Source organism: Ursus arctos, unplaced genomic scaffold (genome assembly GCF_023065955.2).
Source record: "Ursus arctos isolate Adak ecotype North America unplaced genomic scaffold, UrsArc2.0 scaffold_22, whole genome shotgun sequence".
NCBI lineage: Eukaryota > Metazoa > Chordata > Mammalia > Carnivora > Ursidae > Ursus > Ursus arctos.
In genome coordinates this window covers 16,033,574-16,060,226 of record NW_026622897.1, presented here as the reverse complement: position 1 = coordinate 16,060,226, position 26,653 = coordinate 16,033,574, and the positions used below count along the sequence as shown (strand labels likewise).

Genomic DNA, 26,653 nt, shown 5'->3' with positions numbered 1-26,653 from the left:
TGTGCTGACTTGGAAAACATTCCCTAGGCTGTGCACATATGATCTGTGTGGTCTTCTATATGCATGCTAGAATTCAAGTAAAAATTCCAGCAACAGAGCGGGCAGTTTTGTGGTGGTGGTGGTGAACAGGGAATGATGAATGGCTCTCTGGCAAGCCTATTATGGGGGGAGTCCCTATGCCAGAAAAGAAGCCACACTCCATTCTTCTAAGATGTCTGGACTCCGAGAGCAAAGGCCTCAAGATGCTTCAGAGTTAAAAATTCCACAGCAGCCCCAAGAAAGGGCTATTCATAAAAACCTACAGCTGAAAACGAAGGACCACAGGGTCCCAGCCTGAGTCTTTGGACAGACATCTCCTCGACCTCGAAGGCCATTTCAGGAGACCTGGTCCCTCAATCCAGGGAGGGACACTGCACCATCTCCTAGGTCACCCGATCACCCATGCTGACTGAGCAAGTTGGAACTTCTCCGGAACCTTTCACATTTTAAGATTTAAGAGTCAAATCTGTAGACGTTGTATTCTGCTTCCTAACTTAGCAAGGATTTTTAAAATGAATGGATCTCTGCCTTAAATCCCTAAATAGGTAACTTCCAAGGATGGATGTAAATAGGTAAGTGAATTGTCATTAACTGGCATGCCCACCCCTGGAGCGATCCATAAGTCTGAAGTGACTCACTCTTTCCTGGACAGGCCATGTCCTTTCAAATCTCCAAGTATGTGGATATGCTCTTCCTTTCCTTCTCTAGAAAAAAAACCTGTCCCCCCCTATTTTAGGGTATAGCCTAAAGGCCCCTTCTTTGGTGAAGCCTTTCCTGCCCACCCCACGTGGAGCAAAAGCCCTGGCTCCAGGATCTAGAGCATTCTGTACACACGTCTAATAGAATTTACCACTTTGCAACACAATAAGTACTTTGAGTTTTTCCAAGGCAGGCTTTGTTTCTTATTCCCATTTTATTTTATTTTATTAAAGATTTTATTTATTTATTTGACACAGAGACAGCCAGTGAGAGACAAGCAGGGGGAGTGGGAGAGGAAGAAGCAGGCTCCCAGCGGAGGAACCTGATGTGGGGCTCGATCCCATAACGCTGGGATCACGCCCTGAGCCGAAGGCGGACGCTTAACGACTGTGCCACCCAGGCGCCCCGTCTTATTCCCGTTTTAATCCTTAATGCCTGGTCTAGTCCCTGTTACATAAGACGTGCTCAAAAGCATGTCAGCATGGAGGGGCACTGAGCTAAGTGATCTTGACATCTCACGCATTTATAAAAGAAAATAAACCCCTTCTCCGAATGATTGCTTCTAACAGCTCTCTTTGTAACAGCCCAAAACTGGAAGCGACCAAAATGTCTCTCAGTAGGTGGACGGGGAAGCAGACTGTGGTACATCTACACCAGGAACTACGACTCAGCCCCCAAAAGGAGGAAACTACTGATTCAGGCAACAATGTGGATGGTCTCAAGGGCATTACACTGAGTGAGAAAGGTCAGAGACAGCATGACTCCATTTATATAACATTCTTGAAATTATAAAAGTGTCGAAATGGAGAATAGATTAGTGGTTGCTAAGGGTTAGGGAGGGTGGGGAAGAGAGCGGTGGGCGAGACCATAAAATGGCGGCATGAGGGAGATCTTTGTGGTGATGAAATGGTGTTGTCTTGGTTCCAGTGGGATTGACGCACATCTACACAGAATGGACAGACAGGACGTTTTGATATCCTGATTTTGATAGCGTATGACCATTACGTGAGATGTAACTACCGGAGGAAACTCGGTTAAAGGTACACGGTACCGCTCTTTTTATCTTCGCAACTCCTGTGCATCTATTATCGTTTCAAGTAAAAAGTCGTAACATTTCTTTTAAAACCAGTTCTCCAAGGTTCTTTCTATTCTCTGACTGTGTATCCTTCACAATGACCGTACACATTTCCTGATATGTTACAGCTTCAAAATTCTTCCGTGGAGAATAAACTACGCCATTTCAAAAGGACCGCAACTCTATGACGTATGTGCTCTTATCCCCAATTTTAGAGATAAGGAAACTGAGGCTCAGTGCTCGTTGAAGGACACCCAGTTGGTGTGGGGCAAAGCTGGTGCTCCAACCTGACTCGGTACAATTTCCAGAGCCCAGTTTTCTCATCTGCAAAATAGGAGGATTCAGCCAACACAGCCTCTGTGGGTGCATACAGTTCTAACACCGTGTTCTAACCCGTGTACTTTTACGCCCTAGCTGTCCTACTTCCAAGTTAGCATAAAGGTCTGGCAATGCGGCGACTGGACTGCAGGCCAGTGACTGGACCTACAGAGGAGACACACGCATCAGAGGATTCGGTGCTAGGTAGCCGGTGGCATTTGGATGGAGGCATTAGATTCCCCAAATTCCCATCCTCCCAAGACTAAGAATTCTTGAGATGAGAATCCCAGTCGCTCCTGGACTTCCATGTTTCTAGAATATCCCTGAGTCTCTGGTTGACCTCTGCTCCTCTGCTTTGATTTCCCCGACTCCCCATCTCCCGGGCTTTATTCCATCACACCCCACTGACCCTAGTTATTGATACTCTATACTAAGGAGGTGAGCTGTGAAAATGTCTTACCAGATTAGTGAAGATGTATGTGTAATAGGCCGACACCATCCCTAGTTCAGCTGCCTGCAAAAGGAAGAGAAGGAGATTAGACAGAAAACAAAAACTCACTGGAAGTGAATGAGCAGTGAGGGCTCCCAGGGTCTGCCATTTGTCTGACCCACTACCCTTTGGTTCTCATGCTGCCCTTGACTTTCAGAGGATGGATGGAGAACAGAAACACTGGCCTCTAGAGGAGGGCATCTCCATCACCACTCTGCTCTCCACCCCTGAAGTGACATTCATAGAAGCTGATGTCCTCACGCACGACGCATTCCCATGCATATAACCAGATATTATGGAAACCAAAATGACTTTCAGGGAAATGAAGCAAATAATAAAACAGACGAAAATAATTATCTCCCAAACTATTAGCAATAACAATGGCTACCAAGTACCCAGTATTTAGCATGGGCCAGGCCTGGGGTAAGTCAATGAGGTAGGGTTATATCGTTCCTCCTCCACCCCCCATCTGACAGCTGAAGAATTTTGAAACACCAAAAGGCCTTGTAACTTGCACAAGATCACATGTCTCCTAAGTGGGAAAAGATTAAATTAAAGCCAGGCAGCCTAATTTTAGTCCTTTTAACCTAACTATCCTCTCCCCGGAGGACCATGGTGTTGATGGAAGTACTGACAGCTCTCCTAGGGGCCGAGGCAGAGATAGGAGAGTTTGTGGGTTACAGGCGATTCCCAAATTAATTCAACCCCCGTCAAAGGCACATGAGCAAGACTCATAAGAGCCTTTGAATTTGCAGTAATGTAGGAAACAAGTGAATCATTTGCAAACTTCGGTCCTTTATTAGTAGCAAGGAACAAGTTGCTGGTGACATGCCTCACCCTTGATCACAGCACACCCGCGTGTCATCATCCCACAGTTGGGAGGCTGTGACTTCAGCACAGCCTCCCTTTTGTCTGATCTTTGTAGCTATCACAGATACCCCTCACCAACCTCCCGTCAGTGGGCCCGACTCTGAGCGTGACAGGTGCCACAGAAACCGACAAGCAGATCAGGTGAATAATGAGCCCAGCTCTCCCCAGGGCCCTCATGCCTTCTGACAGGCAGATTTTCATCATGTACCCTGCAGCCCCAGGGCCCCCGGGAAACCGCTTTTGTCCTGACTGTTGAGGTGCATGAGGGGAAAACAAGGCCGGGGGTGATTACATTTTCCTCTTATAAAGTGTTTACCTCTCAAGGAGCTACAATAACTTTGTGAGCATTCTTACAGGAACCCTCTTTGAAGGGCAGTCTGGGGTCCTTCTATTGCCACCATTCCAATGGAAACTGAAGTAGAGAAGGGCTCTAGGCCTGGGGCTTGAGGTCTCCCATCTTCTTCCAAGCAAAACTACATTTCCTCCTCCACTTCCAAGAGGCTGGTACGGCCTGCCGCCCACCCCCTCCCATCCCCGCATACTCAACACCGTCCATGGAGAAATGCCAGTGCCTGTCACTACTGCCTAGACGGGTGGGAGCCCCGGTTAACCTGGTTACAGGGATGGACTGGGGCCAGGGGGCGGGGAGAGGGCACCGTCAGATGGTTAAGCCCCATTTGTGAAACCTGCTGCCCAAAGATAAAAGACAAGAGAGCCTTGGTTTTTAGGACCCGAATTCTAGGTAAACACGAAGTTTGTTGCTAGAACAGCTGTTCAATAAAGTAGGGGATTACTCTGCAAATCCTTCTGAAATCGAGAGACAGCAGAGTGCTGCCAGGCTCCAGGGCCAGGTTCACACGGGCACGGCGAGTCTCCCAGAAGCTCCGTGTGCTCTCTGCTCACACTGCTTCCCACACTGAGTCCATGCTCCCTGGGGCGCCCCTAAGGCTGTGCTGTTAAGCCTGGCAAGAACAAGCCTGTAGCTCGAGTCCAGGCCTGATGCAGAGCCTCCCTGCTGGGGCACTAGGAAGTCAAATGGGAATGAAGGGAGCCGGTTTCCAAAGCCTCACTGGTCAGTGATGGGCTTGGGGCCAAGGTCACAAGGGCTGAGGCCAACAGGTGGTCTCAGGAAAGCCTGCTACTGTCCATCCAGCAGAACCACTTGCTAATAATTAATAATCATCATTACAGGGAGAGTTTTCTTCAAAAGCACAGCCATTAAAAAAAAAAAAAGTGTTGTTAATGAAAATACCCAGTATTGGCAAGGGTGCTATCAGACACCTATACGCTGCTGGTGGGAGTATAAATTGTTATGGCCTTTTTAAAAGGCAATCTGGCAAATCATATCAAAATCCTTAAAAGCATGAATATCTTTAACTGAGTAATTTCACTTCTGGAAATTTATGCTAAGAAAATATTCATGAATGTGCATAAAGATTTATGTACAAAGATGTGCATCTTGCATTGTTTATTATAGCAAAAGACTGAAAACAACCTGTACCTCCCATAATAAAGGGATGGTTAAATAAATGATGGCATATCCATATGAGAAGAAATGATGCAGCCATTAAAGTATTTATAGACAAATATGTAATGACATAAGCAAAATGCGGGGCATATAATTAAGTGAAAAAAAAAACAGGTTACAGAAGACTATGTGCAAGGTGATAATAATTTGCAAAAGAAACAAATGTGTCTATAAAGGAAGAAAGGATAGACATCAAAACTTCACAGTGGCTGTCTCTGGGTGATGGAATGTCTTTCTTTCCCATGTGTACCTGTAAGCTTTTTCTATCATGTCCCAAAGTAAAGGCTTGTAAGAAAGAAAGAAGAAGCTATAATGATTTTTATTTTCCTCTATGTACTTTTCTCTACTTTCCAACATTTCAACAATAGACATATTATTTTTTCAAAAAGAGCCCAACCACATATGCTGGGAGCCATGAACTATTCCTGAGGTTACTATATTATTATTGCTAGAAGGGCTGCCCCCAAAAGGCTTCCACGTGGGGGTTGTTCAGGCAGGCTCCGGCTACGGCAGAGGGCACCGTGCATTCTGTCTGCCCTCTGCAAGGGGCGCTGGGAGGACATTTATCTCCCTCCCTGTCCCTCATTCTTCCCTAGGGACGCCGCAGCCTGTCTCTCTGAGGCCCTGAAACTTAGAAGATCTCTTCCATCTTTGATGACTTCATTGATGATAGGCCCAGACACAAGACAAGAGAAAAAGAGAAAATTTCCATTTGAGTGTGTGTGTGTGTGAGTTGAGTATATGCACCCAGGCAGACGTGGGTTTGGAGCTGTGGAGAATTACTATAGCAACGGACTGAAGGGACAGCCCTCCGTACTCAGAGAACTCATTCAAATCTCTTATTAACTCTGAGACAAAAACTCGCTGGGGAAGGGTGGTGTGGAGAGGGGGAGGGGGAGGAAGAGACAATCATCTGAGTGTCCGCTGGGCTCCTCACAGCTTGGCAGAGGTTAACGAGGAGCCTCGCTCCCCCAGTGGAAGATGGCAGGGTGCGTTTAAATGTGCAATTAGAATGGCATTAGAAGAGGCCAATGTGCCTGGAGGGGCTGGGGGGGGGGTGCTGTGTGAGCCACGGAGAGGCTTGCAAGCAGGGTCCATCTATCTGGAATTGCATTCCTAGCCCAGCCACCAGGCCAGGAGCCGATGCCTGGCGACTCCAAGGCTGCTCGGAAGTTTCCCGCTGCTTTTCCGGCGTGGACTCCCCCCACCCACCACCCCTGCCCTACCACACCTGACTTTCTGATTCAGGGACTGCCACCCTGCCCCTGTATTTGGGGTAGAAAAAGCTGCTGATTGGCTGTCAGAGACAACAGGTACCTGTCCAGCTCTGCTCCTCACCAGCGGGGATTTGGACAAAGCCATTCATCTCCCAGAGTCTCAGTTTCTTCACCTGTCCAGGGAGGACGGGGTACCCGCCCCGTTCAGTCACTGAGAGGATGAGGCTGGGAAGTCACATGGCAGCGCTTCGCAAGCTAGTACACCGTACAGGGGTGACACAGAGGGCTGAGGCTCAGCCATACACACTGACAGGACTGCCTTGGTTGTCCCAACATGGAAATACTTCTATACCCCTCAGCACAGAGCCTCTGCCTCAAGCAGAGTGCCCTGGCCCCTCCTGGAACCACAGACCTTGGTGGGGAGGGTTTTGGCCGGGGGCTGTCCCACTGCCCCTGGAGTTAATACTTGTACAACATCACCCTCCTCTTGCCTTTCCTTTGGGGCGACACCCGAGGCAAGGAGGGAGCAGCGTACCAGCTCACGGGGAGGGAGGAGGGAGAAGGGTGCTCCGCGCCCACCCTGGCCCGGCTCCCACCTTCAGGAGGATGGTGTGGGACATGGAGGCGTTGGCGTGGATGATGATGGTGGCGGTCTTGTCGTCCCGGATCTCCTTGAGGAGGGGGGTGGGGTCCCGGGTGTCATCCAGCATCCGGACCGAGAGTGTGTCCTTGGAGATAAGGAATTGCCGGAGCAGCTTCTCCAGGTTTAAAAGGCCTGGAGGAGAGAGAGGATGAAGCCCCTGAGCGTCCGCAGCACCTCCCTGGGAGACACTGGGGCAACAGCAGGATGAGCGCAGCTCTGGGCCGGAGGCAGGGCCGTGGGACTGGCCCCACTGCTCGTGCTAAGCAGCATTCCCTTAACCTGAGCGAGTTTCTTAACCTCTGTGGGCTTTGGTATTCCCATCTTCAGTAAAAAGAATGTTCCTAAGCCCCAGCGGCCTCCTCCACCTCCCTCAAGAATGCTCTTTTAAAGAGAGATTGAGGTCCCTTGAGTGGGATGAGAGGATCCCCACTCCTCCCCACAGCCTCGGGAGCAGCACTGCCCAGCGGCCAAGACCTGGGGTCAGATGCCAGCAGGCCTGGTTTTTGTTTTCCCCCTAACTTGGCCACTTACACACCAAGTGACCTTTTCATGTGGCCAGGGCTCTTGGCCTCAGTTGCCTCATCTGAGAAACGAGAGTAAGAGCACCAAGCCCCCAGGACCGTGTTGACGATTAAATGAAGTAACACGTGAAGTGCTTAGGCCCGAGCCTCGCGCATCGCAAATGCCCATAAATGCTACATCTAGCTCTGCAAGCACGGGCCTTTGTTTTCATTGTGCACGTGGGGGAGCAGTTCCCTCAAGATCACAAGGCCCAGAAAACAGGTCTCACAAAAACCCTTTGAACTCCTCAGAGCATAGTGGCTGCATTAAGACAAGGTATTATTATGATTATAAGAGGACAGGCTTTCAACTGCACTCCAACGGGCAACAATGCGGGCCCAGAACAAAACAAAACTATGGGATTGTGAGCAAAGGCCTCTCCCCGCCTCCCCCCAGCTAGCTGCTGTCTAGGAGCAGGGGTGGGAGGAAGGTTTCCAGAATGATGTCACTGAGACACAAGGGTCTTAATTCAGTTTTGCTCTGAAAAGGCAGGCCAGGAAGAGGGTGGGGGTGGCGGGTGAGGGGTGGGGTCTCCTGGGAAGAGGTGGTCTCAACTCCAGCGGAAAGGTCCAGACATTTGCTCCCAAAAGCAACGACAAGAGTTACGTTTACTGATTCCTCATTGTGTTCCAGATAATGAGCTAAATATTCCACATGGCTTGTTCTGAGTCCTCACAACAATCCTACAACGCGTGTTAATCCCACACACAGAGGGGAACACGAGGCAGGGAGCTGAGTAGCTCCCTGACATGGCTCCGCACGCTGGACAGCAAGGGAAGGGTTGGCTTTCTAACCCAAGGACCCCGTGCTCCGGTTCCTGCCCCAGCTACAGGACAGTCACTGCAAGGATGTCATCAGTGACCGCAGACTCCTCCTTGCGCAAGTTCCTCACCATCCTGACCTTTGAGTGGTGTGGGAAACAAAGGGGGAAGAGAAATTATTAAATTTCCTTACTACCTACAGCCCACTGACAAGTCCTTGAAACAGGCAGAGTGACATTTCTCTAGGGACTCAACTGCCTCGATGTTCACAATTTGTTAAGGGCAAAAGGCAATCCTAGCCTGACCCCCCAACCCCCAGGAGCCTGTAAGTTTCCTTTTACATATAAAAATTCCTTTAGAAATTTCCTTTATCTCTAAACCCCCAAGATACATGTTGGCAGTCATCCCCCAAGCATATGGCCCACCGATCTACATCTGAAGGGTCTCATGACTAAGGTTTTATTAGACGGTAATAAATGACATTTTCCCAACAGTAGCTAGCCCCCTCTAGGTCCTGGAAACCTTGCTCCCAAGTTCCTTAGAGACTTACGCTATCCCTAACCACCTCCTAACTTGAAAGTATATAACGGGCCACTCCTCATGACCCCAGTGCCGCTCTTTCTGCCCGTGGGTCCTGTCCCCGTGCTTTATTAAAACTACCTTTTTGCACCAAAGACTCTCAAGAATTCTTTCTTGGTCACTGGCTTTGAACCCTACATCTTTCCTACATCACTGAGGCTGGAAAGGTGAGAGAGAGGGCTCTGAAGGGCATTGCAGACACCTCCCTCAATTTGTAGAGATGCCAAGACTTGCCTCGTCATGCAGGGATGCAGCTGGGACCAGGGTTCCCACTTTCTCATCTCCAGCCAGCTCTCTTCCCATGAGACCAGAGAGGCCTCTCAGGACTCAACCAGCAGGGGCCGTAGGCACAGAACCTCGGAGGGGCCTACGGGCGTGCATCTCTGGTCTTGGGGAGGAAAACCCACACTGGCTGTGTTTTCTAACAAGGGAAGGGTAGCAGGGTGGAGGCCAAGGGCCTGGCAAGATAAAGACAGGAGCTCTGGGAAGGTCATGCCAACCCCCATTCTCCGGTCATGGGTCTCAACAAGGCCGTCCAGGGAGCTGGCGGCTGCAGCCAGGAAGGGAAAGCCCTGGAAGGGGCTTTCATTCAAGAGGCTTCAGAGCTGACTGGCCTCTCCTTCCTTCCCCCGCTGGGCCTCAAAGGAGACTTTGAAAACTCGCCCCTCTGTCTGTGCCCCTGCGGTCCCTCACCACCGGCCCCATCAGGAAGGGCACTGATGCTGTTGGGGTACTTCCTGCCAACCCTGACTTACAGAAGATCTGGATTCAAGCTCAGGGTCAGCCTTCCCCAGATGTGTGACCTTGAGAAGTCACCTAACCTCTTGGAGGCTCTATTTTTCAATCCTTAAAATGGGTATAACTCAGGGAGATGCTATGTGGAAGCATGTTGGGAACTGGAAAGTCTGGTTTCAGCATTCCTTCTCCTGCATTTACTCATCCCCACAACAGCTCAAAGGGCAGGTGTGGCTTGCCGAGGCAGAACAAAAAAGGGACCAAAGTACAAGTCTGTTCAACTGACACTGTGTGCACCCTAAGCACCAGGCCCTGGGCCGCCAAGACATCAGCAGAGAAAGTGGATCAGATAAAGACCCTCCCCTCTGGGAGCTTAGAGGTTAGGACTTGCAATTAAGCCTACAACAAAGTTCAAATGAAACTCTTGTTTGATGGCCTAAATTATTTTGTTTGATGGCCTGGGTTTTCATGAACGCAGCCTCATTTAGGTCCATAGGTAAAAGGAGAGAATGTTCACAATGTCCTCCTCAGAGGAGACGTAAAAAGCAAAATCCGACTTGCACAAAGGTCAGAGCACCTGACCCGTAGACACTGTGAGAAGGTCAGGGGAGGTCACAGAGCTGGCATTCCTGGGGTGCTAGCCCTGTCTTTGGCTCAAGAAAAGGTCTGCCAGAGCATGCTATGGGGGAGGGAGCATGCAGCTGGAGGGGCAAGGGAGGGGTGGCCGAGGACAATGTCACGGGGAGAGTCGCTAGAGCCTGGCTGGGAAAGAGGCCAAATCCCCTGGGATCCCTCAGAGGGGCAGAGAAGTTCAGTGGGATGGGACAGGGAAGCTTGGAAGATGGCAGAAGGATTAGGCACAGCGTGGAGATACCCGGCCAAGGCAGCCCAGGAACCATTCATCCCTTTAAAATTGGCAGGTGCCCTGAGCTCCCAGGGAAGAGCCTCCCAGATGTCACATAAATTGGGGCCCCTGCTCCAATCAATGCCCAGTGTACCCCACTTGACTGCCCTGTGGAGTACTCTGCTGCCCTTTAAACAAGGAATCAGCACGTTACCCAGCATATTCTGTGTGCTGAAAGGCAGGGGGGGATAGGGAGGGAAGAAGGGCAGCGAGTCCTCGGGGCGGGGACAGGGGAGTCTGTATCCCACCCAGGATCTCCTATCAGTCACTCCTTTCCCAGCCCGGACAGCACCTGGAGCAGCAATCAGAGCACAGGGTGGCAGGTGCATCCCCAGGTGAGTCCCAGCTCTGGCAATACTGGGATTGGCTAGCGGGGGCGACTCCGTCCACCCCTCTGCACCTCAGGGACCTTGTCTGTAAAGTAAGAACAACTACTGCCTTACACGGTTAGTATGAGGAAGTCAAGTAAGCAGGACAGTGTCAGTGTCCTAGAAGATGCTTCACAAAGCTGGTTTCCGTTCACCCTTCCCCCACCCACTCACATCCTAATGGTCCTTCACCCATCTCCTCTTCTTACTGGGCTTATTATCCAATCCACAAAATATAGTCCTTGGTTCTAAACCATGCAAAATACTTGGTGGCATATATAGGAAATACATAAACACAAAGTATTTCACGGTGTTGGGTAGGAATTCCCACTTCAAACTCTTCTGTACATGCCCAGTGCGAGGCAGGGTGCGCAGCGCTTGCTGGAGGCTGAACTAGACACTGAGGCTGCGGGGGGAAGAGCGAGACCCTACATCCTAACAGAGCAGGGGAGCAGCAGTGCCAGGTGGGGAATGGACACCATACTACTTGAGGAGAAGCTGAAAGAAGGGAGTGCCTAGCTTGAGGAAGAATGGGAAGGGCCGTCATGAGACGGACTTGCTCTTGGCAGCCTCAAGGACTACACCCCAGAACAAAGAGTGGATGCAGGTCACAGGGAGACAGACTTAGCTCTGTTCAAGCTGTTTAAAGATGCCGTGGTAGTGAGATCCCTGTCACTGGAGATAGTTAAGGAAAGACTGAAGTCCCTCTTGCTGACTGTCAGAGAGTGAATTAAACCAGTGGATGGAAAGTTGGACAGAAGAACACTGATGTTTTCCCAGCCCAGGGATTCTCTAGTTCTATGCATCAGAAGGGATCCTTCTTTACGCTAGGCAGTGGAAGGACTTTGCAGAAGGGAAAGTGTGGTTTAGCGACATCAGGAACATCAGGAGTTTCTGCGTGCAGTGTAGAATTTTCCAAACATCATTCTCCTCACCTCTGTTTAATGGAACTAAGGGATTTACGGAAGGCAGCTGCCACCAGAGGGGTTAAAAGCTGCTCTCTTCCCAGCTTCCCCTCTGCCACCACCCCAGTCCTCTCCTGTGGGGCCCTGGGCCCAGCAGCAGGTCTGCGTGCCAAGTCCAAGGCTGAGAGGGACCTGGGGAACCTATTAGTCTCGCTCAGGATGCAACGGGATGGATCGATGAGAGCCTCAGCAGGCCGGCTGTTCTGGGAAGCAGGAGGGAGGCTGGCTTCTGCAACTGGAAGCAGGGGGCCAGGCAGGGAGGGAGGAGAACGGAGAAGCCGTGAAAGGCACAGCCGGGGTTGGACAGGGCCGTAGGACAAGGACACAAATACCTAAGTGATGGGTCTGCGGCGGACACAGAGGACCCTTGTATTAAAAAATAAGAATAGACACCCATCTCAACTGGCCTCCATCCCTCTCCACTGGCTGATTCCCTTGGCTGCGGGCTCTGGTTCTGGAAAATGCTAATACTCCAGGGAGGGATGGCACTTTTAAATCTTGCGGGGAGGCAAGGATGTAATACTGACCTCGGGGGAACGTGGCGAGGATTTAGGGGAATGACATGGATCTTCCTGGCGCCCACACTGCCCTACACCTGGTAAGGTTTCATTTCCCTTCCCCCTGCCAGGCCGCATGCCTCAGGGTGTGTGGTTTTCAGATCTTTTCCATGAGCAGATTTTGATGGGGAGATGGGAATGAGAGTCCAAGGAGTGGTCAGAGGGGAAGGGGCACAGAGCAAGTTCAAGTGCTTGAACGATGCATTGCACCTGCTTCTTGGTTCTGTCTCATCCCATTGCTGGGCTTGGCCCCAGGAACAGATAGGGGAGGCTGGACCACAGGAGGCAGGGGAGGAGACAGAGAGGGGATGGCGGAGAAGGTGAGGCTTCCTGTTCTTGGGAGGACCGTGTGCTTGGCCCTGCAGGCTGTCCTCTTCTCTGACGGCAAGTGTGGCCATGGGAAGAACCTGGCCCCTGCACTCCCATCACGTCCTAACTTCAGGGCATGTTTCCAGCTTGGGCCTGAGCTAGTGGGGCTCAGCAGGCATCCCTGCCCTGAGCAGTCTTCAATGCTTCCTCAGTTCCTTCATGTACAGTGATTTATCTCCCACCCAAGGGCTCTGGGAGGGCAGGTGCTCCTGGGTGGGAGAGGTGCAGTGACAGATCATAGAGCTAGAAAACCCACGACAGGCCAAGACCCAAACCAGGTCTCCTGGTCCCGAATTCCAGCCTCTGATTCCCCAGTTAAGTTGGCATGGCAAGGCCTCAACTCAGCCATAAAATAGGAAAAAATGATCCCTTCCTTCTGTCTGTCCCACAGTGTTCAGAGCAGCAGGGAAAGGAGGTAACAAGAACCACATATGTTGAAAATAGACTTAGTCTCTCTTTTCCTCATGCAGATAATAGGAATGTTTATAGAGTCCATCTTATTGTGAGGTTTAAATGGGATAATTTCAAAAGCCTCAGCAGAGTGTTAGGCACATAGTGAGTGGTCAATAAATGGTTAATTTTGTATTGCTCGGAGCATAAGGCCTTGCACAACGCGTGCCTCCTGGGGCTGGTATCGGGAAGGTCCGCTAGTGTCTCACTATTTTCACAAGGGGCTCTGAGTATCACCCCTACTCTCCCATCCCCCACTCCCTGCTGCCACAACCAGGATCGCAGGATAAAGTAAGTCAATGTTTATTATGTTCTGGGCCCAGATACCTTCCACCCAAATGCCCTGAAAAGCAATATTATTCCCACTTTACGCAGAGGGGAACTAAGGCTCAGAGAGGTACAGTGATCTGCTAGACATCACACAGCTCGTGAGCGGTGGAGCAGCTTGGTTGGACCCCAAAGGCGGTTCTCTTTTTACTGTGCCATTCTGCACTTCTCTCCAGCTATACTTCCTTCCGGGATCAGAGTCTGTTCTTCTCCAACAACCTGGACAGAATTTAGCAGACACAGGGACGGTGTAAGGACAGAGCTGAACTCTGGTCACTCTGCTCCAGGTCCTGACCTGGCATTGTTCAAAAGTGATCCAAGGAGGGGGCGCCTTGGTGGCACAGTGGTTAAGCGTCTGCCTTCGGCTCAGGGCGTGATCCCGGCGTGATGGGATCGAGTCCCACATCAGGCTCTTCCGCTATGAGCCTGCTTCTTCCTCTCCCACTCCCCCTGCTTGTGTTCCCTCTCGCTGGCTGTCTCTATCTCTGTCGAATAAATAAATAAAATCTTAAAAAAAAAAAAAAAGTGATCCAAGGAAGGAAGGAAAGAAAAGCACACATGTGCCTCTCGTTATCTAAGTGTGGACACTGTGTCACACTCTCTGTGTATCTCGTCCTATTTAATCCCCTCGGCCATCCTGCAAGGGAGGCATCATCGTTCCCACTTTATAGACAAGACAGCAGGAAGCCGGACAGTACCTAAGTTACTATCCCAAGGTCACACAGGCGGTAAGCAGATGGCAGAAGGACGAATAGCCACAAAAGGACATTAAAATACTTAGAAAGAAACACCAAAGCAAACATAAAAAAAATAGGATTTGAGTTTGCACAAAGATACCAGGAAAATACCCAGCAGGTTGTGCTTAATGGCCACAAGAAATTGAAGGCATTGGGTCCATCCTGAGAGTCTCAAAAGGTAACCTCGTGGCAAGGCTGAGTGATCTCCCAAAGGGGCTCAGGGGCCACGGTGGGGAACCCCGACTCTCCTTGGAAGCCCCCAAATGGCCGAGTCCCCTATGCCCGATGGTGATGACTCATACAGCATGCTTAGACCCCTCACCACATCTCCCTCCGCCCCCCAGCCTCATTAGAACTAGGCACTTGCAGATGTCCTGATTTTTCTTCCCATTAAAGAAAACTAATGTAAAACACGATACAACTCTACTTGGTCCAAAACCTGCTTATTAAAACTCTACTTTTGGAAAGAAAGGAAAAAACGGGGTATGATTCCCCGTGGCATGGTCTCCGTTATGCCTAATTTTGATGGCTGGAAAATAGAATTAGATGCCTGTTTCTAATTCAACGTGCGGCGTCTCTTGGTCCTGCATTAATAAGGAAGATGGAAGCGTGTCTCCTCCCCAGCTCTGAGCTGCATTTCCCTTCAGTCCCTGATTTCTTCATCCTTTGATTAGATTTTAATCCTCTTTGCCCTTGAACTTCTCCTGCTCTGCCCTACCTTCCTTCCCTGGGCCCTGGTAGGTGGGGCCGGAGTCACTGGCAGGCTCCGTGCATGAGTTCTTCAAGAAGAACTGTGGTTCTTCATCGACTGTGGTTGATGAGTCCCACCTGGGCTGTGCCCTGGCCCCTGTGGCTCTCGGGCAGGCTCATCCCCTTCAGGACCGTATCTGTGCTCAGCCATCCTGCACCCTGCTCGAGGGAGCAAGGGGACACACTGCTCCAGAGAGATCTCTGCCCTTCAAAGGACACCGGGCCTGCCAGGCAGAGCCTGCCCTGAGCCGCGGCTCGGAGGTTGTCTGTGTGGACTAGGACGGTGGGAGGGGTTGTGCAGGAGGAAATCCTGAGTCAAAGGATCCAAGTTACAGTCTTGGTTTGCCATGTACCAGCTGTGTGACCTCAAGCAAGAGAAAAAACTCTGTTTTCTTGGCTCTAAAATGACTAGGAAGGAAGGAGATAAAATGGCAAAATGTATGGGAAAGTGCTTTGCCATCTGCAAGGAATTGCATGAATGTCAAGGAAGGTCATGATTCGAAGGGAAAGAGCCCTGTCCTAGGAGGCAACAGAATCTGGCAGAGAGCTCCGTGTGCAGTAGGTGCTCAGCAAACAGTTGAAGCAGAGAGAGCAGGGCTCACGTTACGAGCAAGAGGGACTGTGGCTAGACATAAGAAAGAACTTCCCATCAGGTTGGTGAGACACTGGACCCCGCACTGAGGAAGGCAGCAAGAGAACCTTCACTGGGAGAGATTTACAGCCTATCTTCTGTCTGTTAACATTCCCGCCGTACACACGGGGTGCACCAGTTGAATCCTGTGGGCAGGTGGCAGACATTTCCAGAAGGAGAATCCTTGGTTTGGTCCCACCATACAGTGGTCTGATATCACAGGAGGACGGCCACCTGCTGGAATGCCATGTTCCCCAACTCCGTTCTATCGAACACTAGCATCCTGTGGGCTTTTCGATCAGCATCCTCTAGGGACTTCTGGTCAATCCTACTTGGAAGAGATGAGGTAAATGGTTGTTTTGGCCTCAGGACAGCTTGGCGTATCCATGCTAATGTGTGCTGTGAATCTCCACGAGGGCGAAGCAGAGTGAAGTGTTTATCCAAACACGTCTCCCTTTTTATTGTTTATTTCGGCCACAAAACACTTAACATCTACAGCAGTGCCATCCAGTAGGACTCTCTCTGATGATGGAAATGTTCCGCGTCTGCACTGCCTGCGGGGCGCCAGCGAGACCGAGGAACTGGATTTCGAGTTTGATTCAACTTTGACCTGGGGAATTCCGATATCTCCGAAGCCACTGGGTCATGGTAATAATTAAATAAACTATATAAAAAGTACACACAGTTGAAGCTCAGTTATTGTTTCTTGGGTAGCACCGAGTAAATCTTCAATCTGTGTTTATGCAAATTCATGAATTGAATGCACATCACAGGGAAACAGGTGGGTGCGGTTTTGACCCTTGGCTGGGAGGGGGCTGTTGTTTAGAGATGCTGTAGGGATTCCAGGGCAGAGCAACTGTGCAGAGCAGTTCTGAACAGGAGCCCTGATGGAGAGGACGTCGGCCAGCAGAGCCCACCCGGACCTGCAGGCGAGCTGCACAGGACACAGATGCCTGGGGCTCGGGCACAGGGCCCCAGGGGCAGGCAGGGCCCAGCATCTGCCTGCCCACATGTGGGTGCCCAGCTGTCACTGGGAGCACACAGGTGTACAGACTTGCTAGAAAGTGCTGGCTCAAATTAGCTCAATCTCCATAAACACCAAATTTACGTTACAAATTGTCTGAGCGTCAGAGAAACTGTATTTCTAAAACCTGCATTTGCAAAAAAAATACTTTATCAGGAATTGCCCTTGGACCTTGTTCCATCAGCAAAACCCGCTCTCCAGGGGAAGAAGCTCTTCAACCCATCAAGTACAAAATGCATCCAATTTTATATTTTCCCTCTCTCTCTCTTTTTGTAGCTCCTTCACAATGAGGCTGAAAATGTGGGAATTGAGTTTGCAGATGCAAAAAGGCTTGGAGGTTGGCCAGTCTCCCTGTAACCCAGTTCTCTCTGTTCCGCCCATGCCTGGCAAAGGGTGTTCCTGGACTGCTCTCTCTCTCTCTCTCTCTCTCTCTCGATCTCTCGATATCTCTCTCTCTCTCTCTCTCTCACACGCACACGCACGGGCACAGGCAAACAGCCAAGGACACACACGGGAATGACCAAAGTTGCTGATCATCACCCCCACCGTCTGAGAGAGCCCTCCCCTTCCTGGCAGCTCTGCAGCCAAGGGCAGAGCCACCGGGGTGAAATCCACAAGCCAGCCGGACCGCATGGGCCATGGGCCGTGGGGCGGAGCTGCGGGGGGAAAGCTTACATTCTGCTTTGGCACAGATGAGGCAGGCGGTAGTGCAGTTGAAGAAGTTCAGGACCCCAGCAACGGCCACGCTGACGTCCGTGTTGCTGGGGTGGAGGTTCAGCGTTGTGAATCGCTGGAACTGGAACTTGATAAACTCCTCGGGGGCCACTTTGAAATGAGGGACCTGGGAGGAGGAGTAAAAACAGGCGGCAGGGAGGATCCTGAATGAGTGCAAAGGAAAGCAGGCATGAGGGAGGTGAGGCCGTGGACGGCGGATTCTTCTAGGTAAGGCCTCTGCCACACTCCGGTGGAGACGGAGCTGGCGGGACTCAGGGCACCCACGCCCCGAGGAGGAAGACAAGATGACATCCTGGACGCTGCTCAAAATAGAAACACCCGGGATGAGAACCCCCCCGGCCAGGAGCTGTAAAAACGTACTGTGGACCTTGGCACTGGGGTCTGTGGCCCCAAGGGGGCAAAATCATAGGTCTTTATTCTCAGAGCAACTGCCCGCTGCTAGGCAGCGAGACAAAAGGCTCTCGGAGCCATAATCCTTATGATATTTTATTGGTCGTGAATAAATCAGAGCAGAGGCAGCAGAAAGAGAAAAACACCGCCCTGGGGACTAACAAAGGGGCCCCATCAGCCAGCCTGGCCGACAAGTGTACAAACCCGCTCCCAACAAACTTCCTATGTGACAGCCTGGGATGGGTTCCTCCGCAGACATACACACACGGAGCGGGGAGCGCCCCAGGCTGAGAAGCCATCCAGACACAGCCAGGTAAATAAAAGCGTGCTCTGGCTTCATTAGGACCGTGTCAGCTTCCCTCTGTGTCTGTTACTGACATTTCCGGGAGGCACTGCCCCTGCCTTCTGCCTCTCTTCTCCCGGGAAGAGAGAGTAACAGGCTCTGATGCTGCTCTATTGGCGGCTTAGGCTGTTGGGAAGGTAATGGGAAAGTTAAAGCGTAATAAGCTGCCATCCACCTTGATTTCATTTTGTCACCCTCATTCCTGGTACCTGAGCCACAGGAGCTACTCGGTGCCTCTCCTAGAGAGGGACTCGGGAAACCCCCACTCTTGTCCTCCCCTAGAACCCGCGTGCTACGGGAGGGCCACGCCACAGCCAGCATGGCTTTGGAATGGTGTTAAAGCAAGTAAGACCGAGGGTAGAGAGCAGGAAGAACTTCCTGGTGGTGAGTTCATTGGCTCCGAGAGTGGGTTATTTCGAAATGACTGCAGCAATTTTCTTAGCCGGGGCTGGCCCAGAGTCTGGGAGGATGTTGAGATGGTGTCTGTAGGATTCTGCCACTTTGTCTTTTTAAGATTCTAGGAGAGGTCAGCCAGAGACCAGAGCGCCTCTGAGGGAGGAGGGGAGGGAAAGACTTAGCAGGAACTAGGGAGAAAATTCCTGAATTCAATTAGGATTAGCCCTCGAACCAGAGAGAGAGGGGCAACCAGTATCTTCCAGCAGAGACTGAAAAATGCAGACCTGGAGAGAGCCTGGTGAGTTATGGGAGAAGACTCAGAAGAGGGAGGTTGATCTAAGCAGTGTCATAAAGGGTCTTCCTTCCCAGCTTGTATTTTGTACCCCATACAATCTTCTAAAAAGAATAACAAATGCACCTTGAAAGGAAACACAGTTCACAAAGGGGCAAGATGGAGGCCAGGGCCAGGCAGGGGCAGGGTGGGCAAGGTGGCCAGGCTGGCTGGCTTATACATTTGAGCATTTCTGACCCAGGCCCACCGTGTGTGGCCATCCAGCCAATAGGCTGTTGGGAAGGTTCCAGCTAACTTACCCCAACAGAATGCACCCTTAGAAATACCCTTCAAACCACAGACCCTAGACATGGATCAGGAAAGATACTCAGGAAAATGAAGGACAAGTGGGTTTTACAGGTCATAGACTTGGGTTTGTCTCTAGGTTGTCCTGTGTGATTTGGGGCCAACTGCTTAATCTGCCTATGCTTCCTTAGGACGGAGACAACAATGGGTGCTTCGTGAATCTCTGGGAGGATAGAAAGAGAGCCTGTATATGAAGGATATAATAGCTTAGGACCTAACATGGCGTAACTGTTCCAGCAATGCCTTATCTCCTTCCCTTCCCCCTTTCTCCCCAAATCTAGGGGCTCCCGAAAAAGCCCTTGAAGCAGGTCGTGCAGGGAGCGTGGGATGAGGGGCCCCTCCAGGGAGTGGAGTTGGTGGGAAGTCTCCAGCACAGCCCGCCATCTTGAAGGCTGCTGGAGCCAGCTGCTCTGATGGGCCCAGGCAGGGAAGGCCCAGGCCCATCCCGCTGAGTGTCTCTCTAGGACTAAGATCAATCCATAATAGATTTGCAATTGCAAATGCATCCCAGCAAGACACTGTGGAGGTGTGTGAGGAAGGAGAGGTGAGGCAGAAGGCAGCCAGCCACTGGGCTACGGAGCGGTTCCACAGCATTTAAAGGAATGAACCCCTTGGTGAGAACTCCATTTCTTTTCCCTGGAGCGGAGGGGCGTCAGTGTGAGCCAGTTCAGCCTCATAAAATATGAAAAGAAATGCATAATCTGAGTGGAGAGGAAAGGTTACTCTGGAAGGGACATGACCAGACAAAGAAGGGCTAAGCGGCTGGCCGTTCTCTGGGCAGCACGACCTGGCTGGCTGGTAATGGCACAGGGGTCAGAGTGGCAGGGTCGGGGGGATGGTTGTAAATCAGGGTCTCTGCCTCTGGCCTGAAATGCCAAACAGCGTTAAGGGAAACATGTCAGCTCAGATAACATATCCACTGAAGCCCGGCAGGAGGTCATTCTAGAGTGGGGGTTGGGAGATGACTGTAAGAAACAGTGAGGCAGTGTGATGGGGGGCCGGGAGAGAGGAGAAAAGAGGAAATGGGGAGCTGACGTCTTGGCAACCTCACTTGGTGAAGATCCCAGCGACTGCTGGAATAACAGCCTGCCACAGATCGGAGCTGCTACTTGGAGTATGGCAAGAAAAATTTAAATTAAACATCAGCTCTAACTTTCTGGGGCCAAGGTCTATGAGATGGGGGTGGATGGAGGGGATGCAGTGGGGGCAGAAGCGCCTTTTTTGGCCTGCGATGGGTCAAGAGTCATCTTTCAGGACACCTGGGGGGGGGGGGGTAGGGATGGGGAGCTGTCAGCAGACACCTGGCCTGGGGCAAAAAGGCTCAGGGGGCTTAGCCTACAGGGCAGTGGCCCAGCCCTGGGGGAGCAGGACCAACCGCGGGACGGGGGTAGGGCTGCCCAGCACTTTGAAGTGCAGGTCACGATGCTGAGAGTGGGTTCATGAAATTGGGAAGATAACTCTTCCGCCCCAAGCATCAGGGACTCGCCAAACCTACTGATTATAAAGAGAAATGGTGGCATCGAGGGGGAAGGTTCCAGAGGGTGTGGGGTAGGGACAGCTTACTGAGAGGTGTCTGCCCTGCAGTGGGTGTTCTCCTATTTCCAGAATCGGATCCTCCCAAAGCTGACATTTCCGGAAGGATGAGCCTCCAGGCCCCAGGACAGGTGCAAGCTTGATCTCTCCTTCCCCTGTCCCTCTGCTCTGCCCCCTCCCTGGCTCCTGACCTTGTGCCCCCTGCCACCAAGCTCCATCTGTTCTCAAAGGACCTGGCTAGAAGGCCCTTGAGGCCAGAGAGAGGCCGAGGGGCTACTTTGCCACTGTTTCCCAAGGATTTTTGTGAAGGGAAAGACGGATAGATTCTAGGAGAAGCTAGGAAGGATGCCAGCAATGAGCTTAACACCAAACACACTTTTGAGTTTGTTTTCTCCCGGGGAAGAAGAAGGAGAGAGCTGATGGAACAGGGAGTGGGCTATTACTCAGAAACTCATCCCCGACCGTCTTTATCCCCCATGGAACTGGGGCCGGAGGAAATGAGCTCCACACTGTAACTAGAGAGGCTCCGGGTCCAGGTAACACCTGAGGAAGAATTCACTGACTGAAGAAGTAAACACTGGAATTGGCGAATGGGGAAGAAAACAAAAGAGAACTTTTTTCTAGAGAATTTATAAGACAGAGGTTTCAAACTACATTTTAGCAATAAAATGTAGCCGTGTCTCCTCCCCAAGGCATTCTTCACCAGAATCCCGATATCTGAACAGATAGTCTCGAAGCATCTCCTGGGGAGCTCAGCCTTCTGCCCTCCTGGCGTCCCCAGGACCACCACCCTCCACAGCCTCTCCCTCCACCCACCACCACCAAGGGGCCCCCTGAGGACTCAAAGACCCAGAGGAGCTCAGTTTGAAAATCCTGTCGCAAAACCTCTCCTCTGTGTCCCCTCCACCCAAACCGCCTGGAGAAAAGTAAGCGCCCAACAAAGGACCACTTCTTTTCATATGTTTCGATGTTGTTGTTATTGGTAACACCAACCAGGCCCAAATGAGCTCTTCCAGACCTTGAGAATCCATGATATTTTGGGGCCCAGGGCACAGGCTGCCGGTCCGCAGATGGTCCCCCAACCTGGTGTAGCACTCACCTCCTTCTCCCCACAGATGTTGCTGATGATGGAGCTGGAGGCCGGGCTGGAAGAGGGTCCCAGGACAGCGACCACCCCCTTGGGGAGGATCTGACACACTGTAGCCAGCAACAGGACACAGCGTGGGCAGCGGGAAAGGAAACAAGGCACTCATCAGGTGGTATGTGGGCCGGGTGCCCTGCCTGGGTTTCAGGCTCAAGTCCAACCTTCACCTGCTGGACCCTCACCTTCTGCCCCCCTCCCCTTTCCCACCCTTCCAAACCCAGTGCCTCTCCTTTTCTGGACTAGGGGACTCCAGGACAGTTTTATTGGAGTTTATGGACGGTATTAAATGAGGAAATGACCCAGGTTATGACAACATACGGCCACAGCCAACAGGGTGTATAAATTGTCTTGGCTGTCACTGAAGGACAGAGGCTAATGGCAGAAACCGGCAGACTCTATCCTGCCAGGCCTGCAGTGTGGGTGTTGGGAGGTACAGCCAGGCACGGCTGCCACAGCGGCTGAGGGCCCCGCTCACAGAACAGTCACCCGCCATGCAATCTGCTAGCCTATCCAATTTAAAGAGGAAGGGGAGGAAGACAGGCAGACAAGCAGAGGGACGAAGGGGGTAAGGATGATGCAGGCAAGAGAGGAAGAATCAGACTCAGCTACAGCCAAAGGGAGCAGAAGAGACAGGAGAAGAAAAAGAGAATGAGAAGCAGAAAAAGAGAGTGAGAGGCAAGGAGGGGGTCTCATGTCTCAATGCCACCCTCCGCCACTCCTGTTTACCTAGACGCCTGCGCGGTGCACCTGCTTCCCTGAGTGTCTCGGGCTTCCCCGTGGAGAAGGAGCCCTTCCTTCCTCTACTCTGGACACTCACTCTCCTGTCAAAGAGCACCTCAAACGCCTCCTCCTTACACCTTCCCCCACTCCTTTGTGTGGAATCAATCTTCCCCAGGGCTCTTGAGGCCCCTGGTCTGTCCCTCTGTACCAAGACACTTGTAAATGTGCCTCTTTCAACTTGTTGCTTAGGTATTGTTCTGCTCCCGCTAGATTTCAAACCCGTCAGGACAGGACCTGAGCCATCCTTCTCTCTAAAGCCCCACTTCTCACCTCCTCAGTGGCCTCCGCATGTTTTTCTAGGTGCCCAGTTCATATTCATTGAATAAATGAGTGGATGAATGGGCTACGTGGTCAGAAGAGGAGAGAATCTCAGATTTTAAAACACCAGTGAACAAGAAAGGAAGGACGGGAGAAGAAGGAGGTGACAGAATTGAGATAATTCTCAGGATGCACACTGTGATATCAGAACCCAGGAGTTGGCCCCTGGAATGTGCACTGAGGTTCCCTGACATGCTGCAAGGCATTCTTCCCTGCAAAACTCAAAGCTTGCCTCTGGACACGTTTACTTCCTACGCACGTCGAGAGTCAGGCCGAGCCATTTCCCAGGACAGTAAACTGAGGTTAAGGGATCAGTGCAAGGCTCCTCGCTGAGTTGGCTGCAAAGCCAACCCCTGCAACCTAGATGTTCTTTCTCCTAGGGTAGGGTCCTAACCACTGGCCCACACGGCCACGTGATCGCCCTCAAGGAGAACAGCCGGTGGGAAGAGCCTCAGAGTCCAAATCCTAGCGTTTACCACACAAGCCACAAAGCTGCAAGCTCTCCCCCCGGCCTGCGGCTCGGGCAGGGATCCTGCCACACCACGGATCTCAGCTGGGTACCGGAGGGGGACTCGTCTGTACTGTGTAGGAACCATGCCCAGTGACAAAGTCACCACGAGCAGGCCCCCTGTCCGAAGAGGGCTCTGCCAGTTTCAAGCAGTTTCCGTATAAGTTAGCTCATGTGCTCTCAGCCCGCTTCGCCCTTACTACCTGCTAGATGTCCTGAGTCAGCGGCCGTCAGACTACCACGGCTTTAGGGGTGAGTCTTGGTTCCTGATTTTACCAACCAGGACACAGCATCCGAGCGACGCTCAGGGACTCCTCCAGAGTCACACGCTTCACACAGGTCAGAGCCCACATCCGAAGTTGAGTGTGCTGGCCTCGTCCTGTCCGGTGCTCATTCTGCTCTCGAGGCCGCCCCCCACCCTGCAGCCTCAAGCACCCCTTCCCCCCTTCCAGTCCAGGTCCCCACCCCATCTCTTTCTATCGAATCTGCTTCCCCAGGTCACCAGTGACTTCTTAGCGGTTCTCATCCTATTCTCTTGTTACAGTATTCGATGCTGCTGACGGCATTGCTCTTTTGAATTTCCTAACACCACCCAGCCCTGCTTCTCGCCTGCTTCTCTGGCTCTGGTATCACCTAGTCATCACGTCCACAGCAGAGGGACAGAGAGCACAGTCATTTAGAGCGCGGACTCCGACACAAGACTGCCTGGGTTTGAGTCCCGGCTCTGTCATTTCTAGCTGTGAGGCCCTGAGCAAGTTACCAAACCTCTCTGGGCCACTCCCTCATCATTAGAACGGGGATTCTAACAGTAGGGTTGGTGGGAGAATTAAAGTGAATTAATACACCCAAAGGGCTTAGAACGGCCCTGACATGCTACATGGCCTTATTAGGCCCACTGCATCGCGTGTGCTAGATTCTTCTCATAATCTGATTGGACCTTCATGTTTCTAGGAGGAAGATTCGGTATTTGGCCCTCTTTACAGATGGGGAAACTGAGGCTTAGAACATTGACAGAACTTGCTCAAGATCACAGGTCATACACACCAGAGCTGGGCTTGAACTCAGAGATCCATTGAGCACCAAAGCCCTGAACCACTCCACTTCACCCCACTTAGCTCTGCAAGCTCCCAGCGGAAGTCACCTGTGACTCTTCCCTGGCTTCCCTCACTGAATCCACTCACTCTACCCGTCAGCGGCCAAGTTCTGACCCCCTGACCTGCTCACCCACCATCCCATCCTTTCCACTCCCATTGCGACTGTTCCAAGTCAGTCCCTTTTTCCACCTGCCTCCTAAGGGGCTTCTCTGTCTTCAGAATTCTTCATTTCCAATCCATTCTCCAGACTGTGAGACAAATTATAATCCTAAAACACCGGTGTGCGTGTGCCGCTGCACGGCAGAAAGCATGTCTTATTTACCTCTGGGCCCTCCAGACTTAGCACAGGGCCTGACTCAGAGTTATGTGCTGAAAAATAGTTGCTGAACTGCACGGAAGCCTGCTCACAACATTTTCCATAGGAAATTGGAAATAAGCTAAGGGTCCAATCATAAGGGAATACTTACCTAAAGTGTGGGTCATATACCCACATGAAATCTTGCTTAGGTATTTAAAATGCTTATGAACAGTTTATAATAGTATTAAAAATATTTATGAAATAATATTAAAGAAGCAGGATATAAAATTATACATAGAGGTGTAGGAAGGCTACAGCTGAACAAATACAAAACACAGTTATGAGCTGAGGAACGACTAGAAGATGTTATAAAAGCCCGTGATTACTGAGTGCTAATTATGGCCCATGATAGCACTTCGTAGGAATGGATTTATTTCTCAGAACGACCTGATGAGATAGGAACCATTATTTCCTTTTACGGATGAGGAAACGGGACCAAAGGTTAAAGGTCAGAGTCAGGACGCACACCCCCAGTCCCTGGGCCCCGGGTCAGTACGTTCACCACTGTACCACACAGCCTCCCATGTGCATGGCGCTTAACCGGACATTCGTGGCGATTGCTGACACTGAATGACTTTCTTGCCCTTTTTTCCCCTTTACTTTCTATCATGAGCATGTATTCCTTTCATAACATGTCATTACAAAATACAGGATGTCCTAAGAAAAGTTTCTTCTGAGGAGCGAGTAAAGTCCAAACGTATGTGATCTCCTCAAGATACCATCTTTCCAGAACTTCCTCCCACTTTGCTTCGGGCTACTCCACGCCAGCTCTCCCCGAACATGCTTCTTATTTTCCCACTCGAGCCTGTTCCCAAGTAGTTCTCTCTGACCAGACCAGGGGTTCGTAACCTAGGCTTAGAAGTCAGTGGTCTGTGAACACTTTGGGGGGAAAAAGTGACATCACTGTTTTTTCTCCTAACTGCAAGCTGGCATTTCCTTCAATTTGGAACATAGGCAATAAATCTCAGTATCTTAACAGTACCTCTGACTTGGTCACCAGCAAACACCACAAATGCTTTCCTGTCACCCTGCAGGGCTACAGATACTCTTAAGAGGTGATTTACATTATTATTTCAAACTTAGGCTAGCGGTTGGACTTGTTGCTAGGCTTGGCTATTTAATACATTAATAAAGAAGCACATTGATTAATATATGATTATAAAAGTGTTTTAACTGCATTTCCATGTAACTGGTTTCCTTGGTCATCCTATCTGTTGTATTTTATTCATTTAAAAACACTTTTCTGTGGGGCACCTGGGTGGCTCAATCAGTTGAGTGGCTGACTCTTGGTTTTGGTTCGGGCCATGGTCTCAGGGAGTCTGCCTGAGATTCTCTCCCTCTCCTATTGCCCCTCCCCTTGCTCCTGAGCACGTGCTCTCTCTCTCTCAAATAAATAAATAAATCTTAAAAAGGAATACAAACACTTTTCTGAGAAGGAATCCATTAGCACCATTAGCACCCCCAGGCGACCACGGTCCAGGCCCTCTCTCGCCCTTCTGCTTGGCAAACTCCTGATCCTCCAGGGCCCAGCTCAGATCTTGCCCCGGGGCAAGAAGACACCGCCTCCTCCTTCTACGTACATTGCTGCGTGGCTCTGAGTCAGCTCTGCGCTGGAGCTGCTGAGGCCAATCAGCCTCCCTGTTCTCTGAATTCTTGGCCAGCTTCTGCCCCAAGCTGGTTCATTATGATGGGCCTCAGCAGAGAGAAGCTTCTCCTAAAAATAAATTCTTATAGAAGGCTAAAATCCCTTATTCCCAATTCCAAAAATCCAAAAGCCTCTGAAGCTGGATGGTTTTCACCAAGCTTGTTTGGTGGCAAAT

At 51.0% G+C, this 26,653-nt stretch overlaps 1 protein-coding gene across 1 annotated transcript in view; it reads right to left on the bottom strand.

Moving 5' to 3' along the window:
• The window catches only part of GRIK4 (glutamate ionotropic receptor kainate type subunit 4), a 417,047-nt gene that overhangs the window by 139,007 nt on the left and 251,387 nt on the right, over positions 1 to 26,653 (bottom strand). The window contains exons 6-9 of the mRNA XM_026505548.4: positions 21,731 to 21,828; positions 17,273 to 17,438; positions 6,833 to 7,011; positions 2,592 to 2,645 (exon numbers count right to left, since the gene is read on the bottom strand). Of these exons, the coding sequence (XP_026361333.2) occupies positions 2,592 to 2,645; positions 6,833 to 7,011; positions 17,273 to 17,438; positions 21,731 to 21,828 (497 nt within the window). The remainder of the gene's footprint in view (positions 1 to 2,591; positions 2,646 to 6,832; positions 7,012 to 17,272; positions 17,439 to 21,730; positions 21,829 to 26,653) is intronic.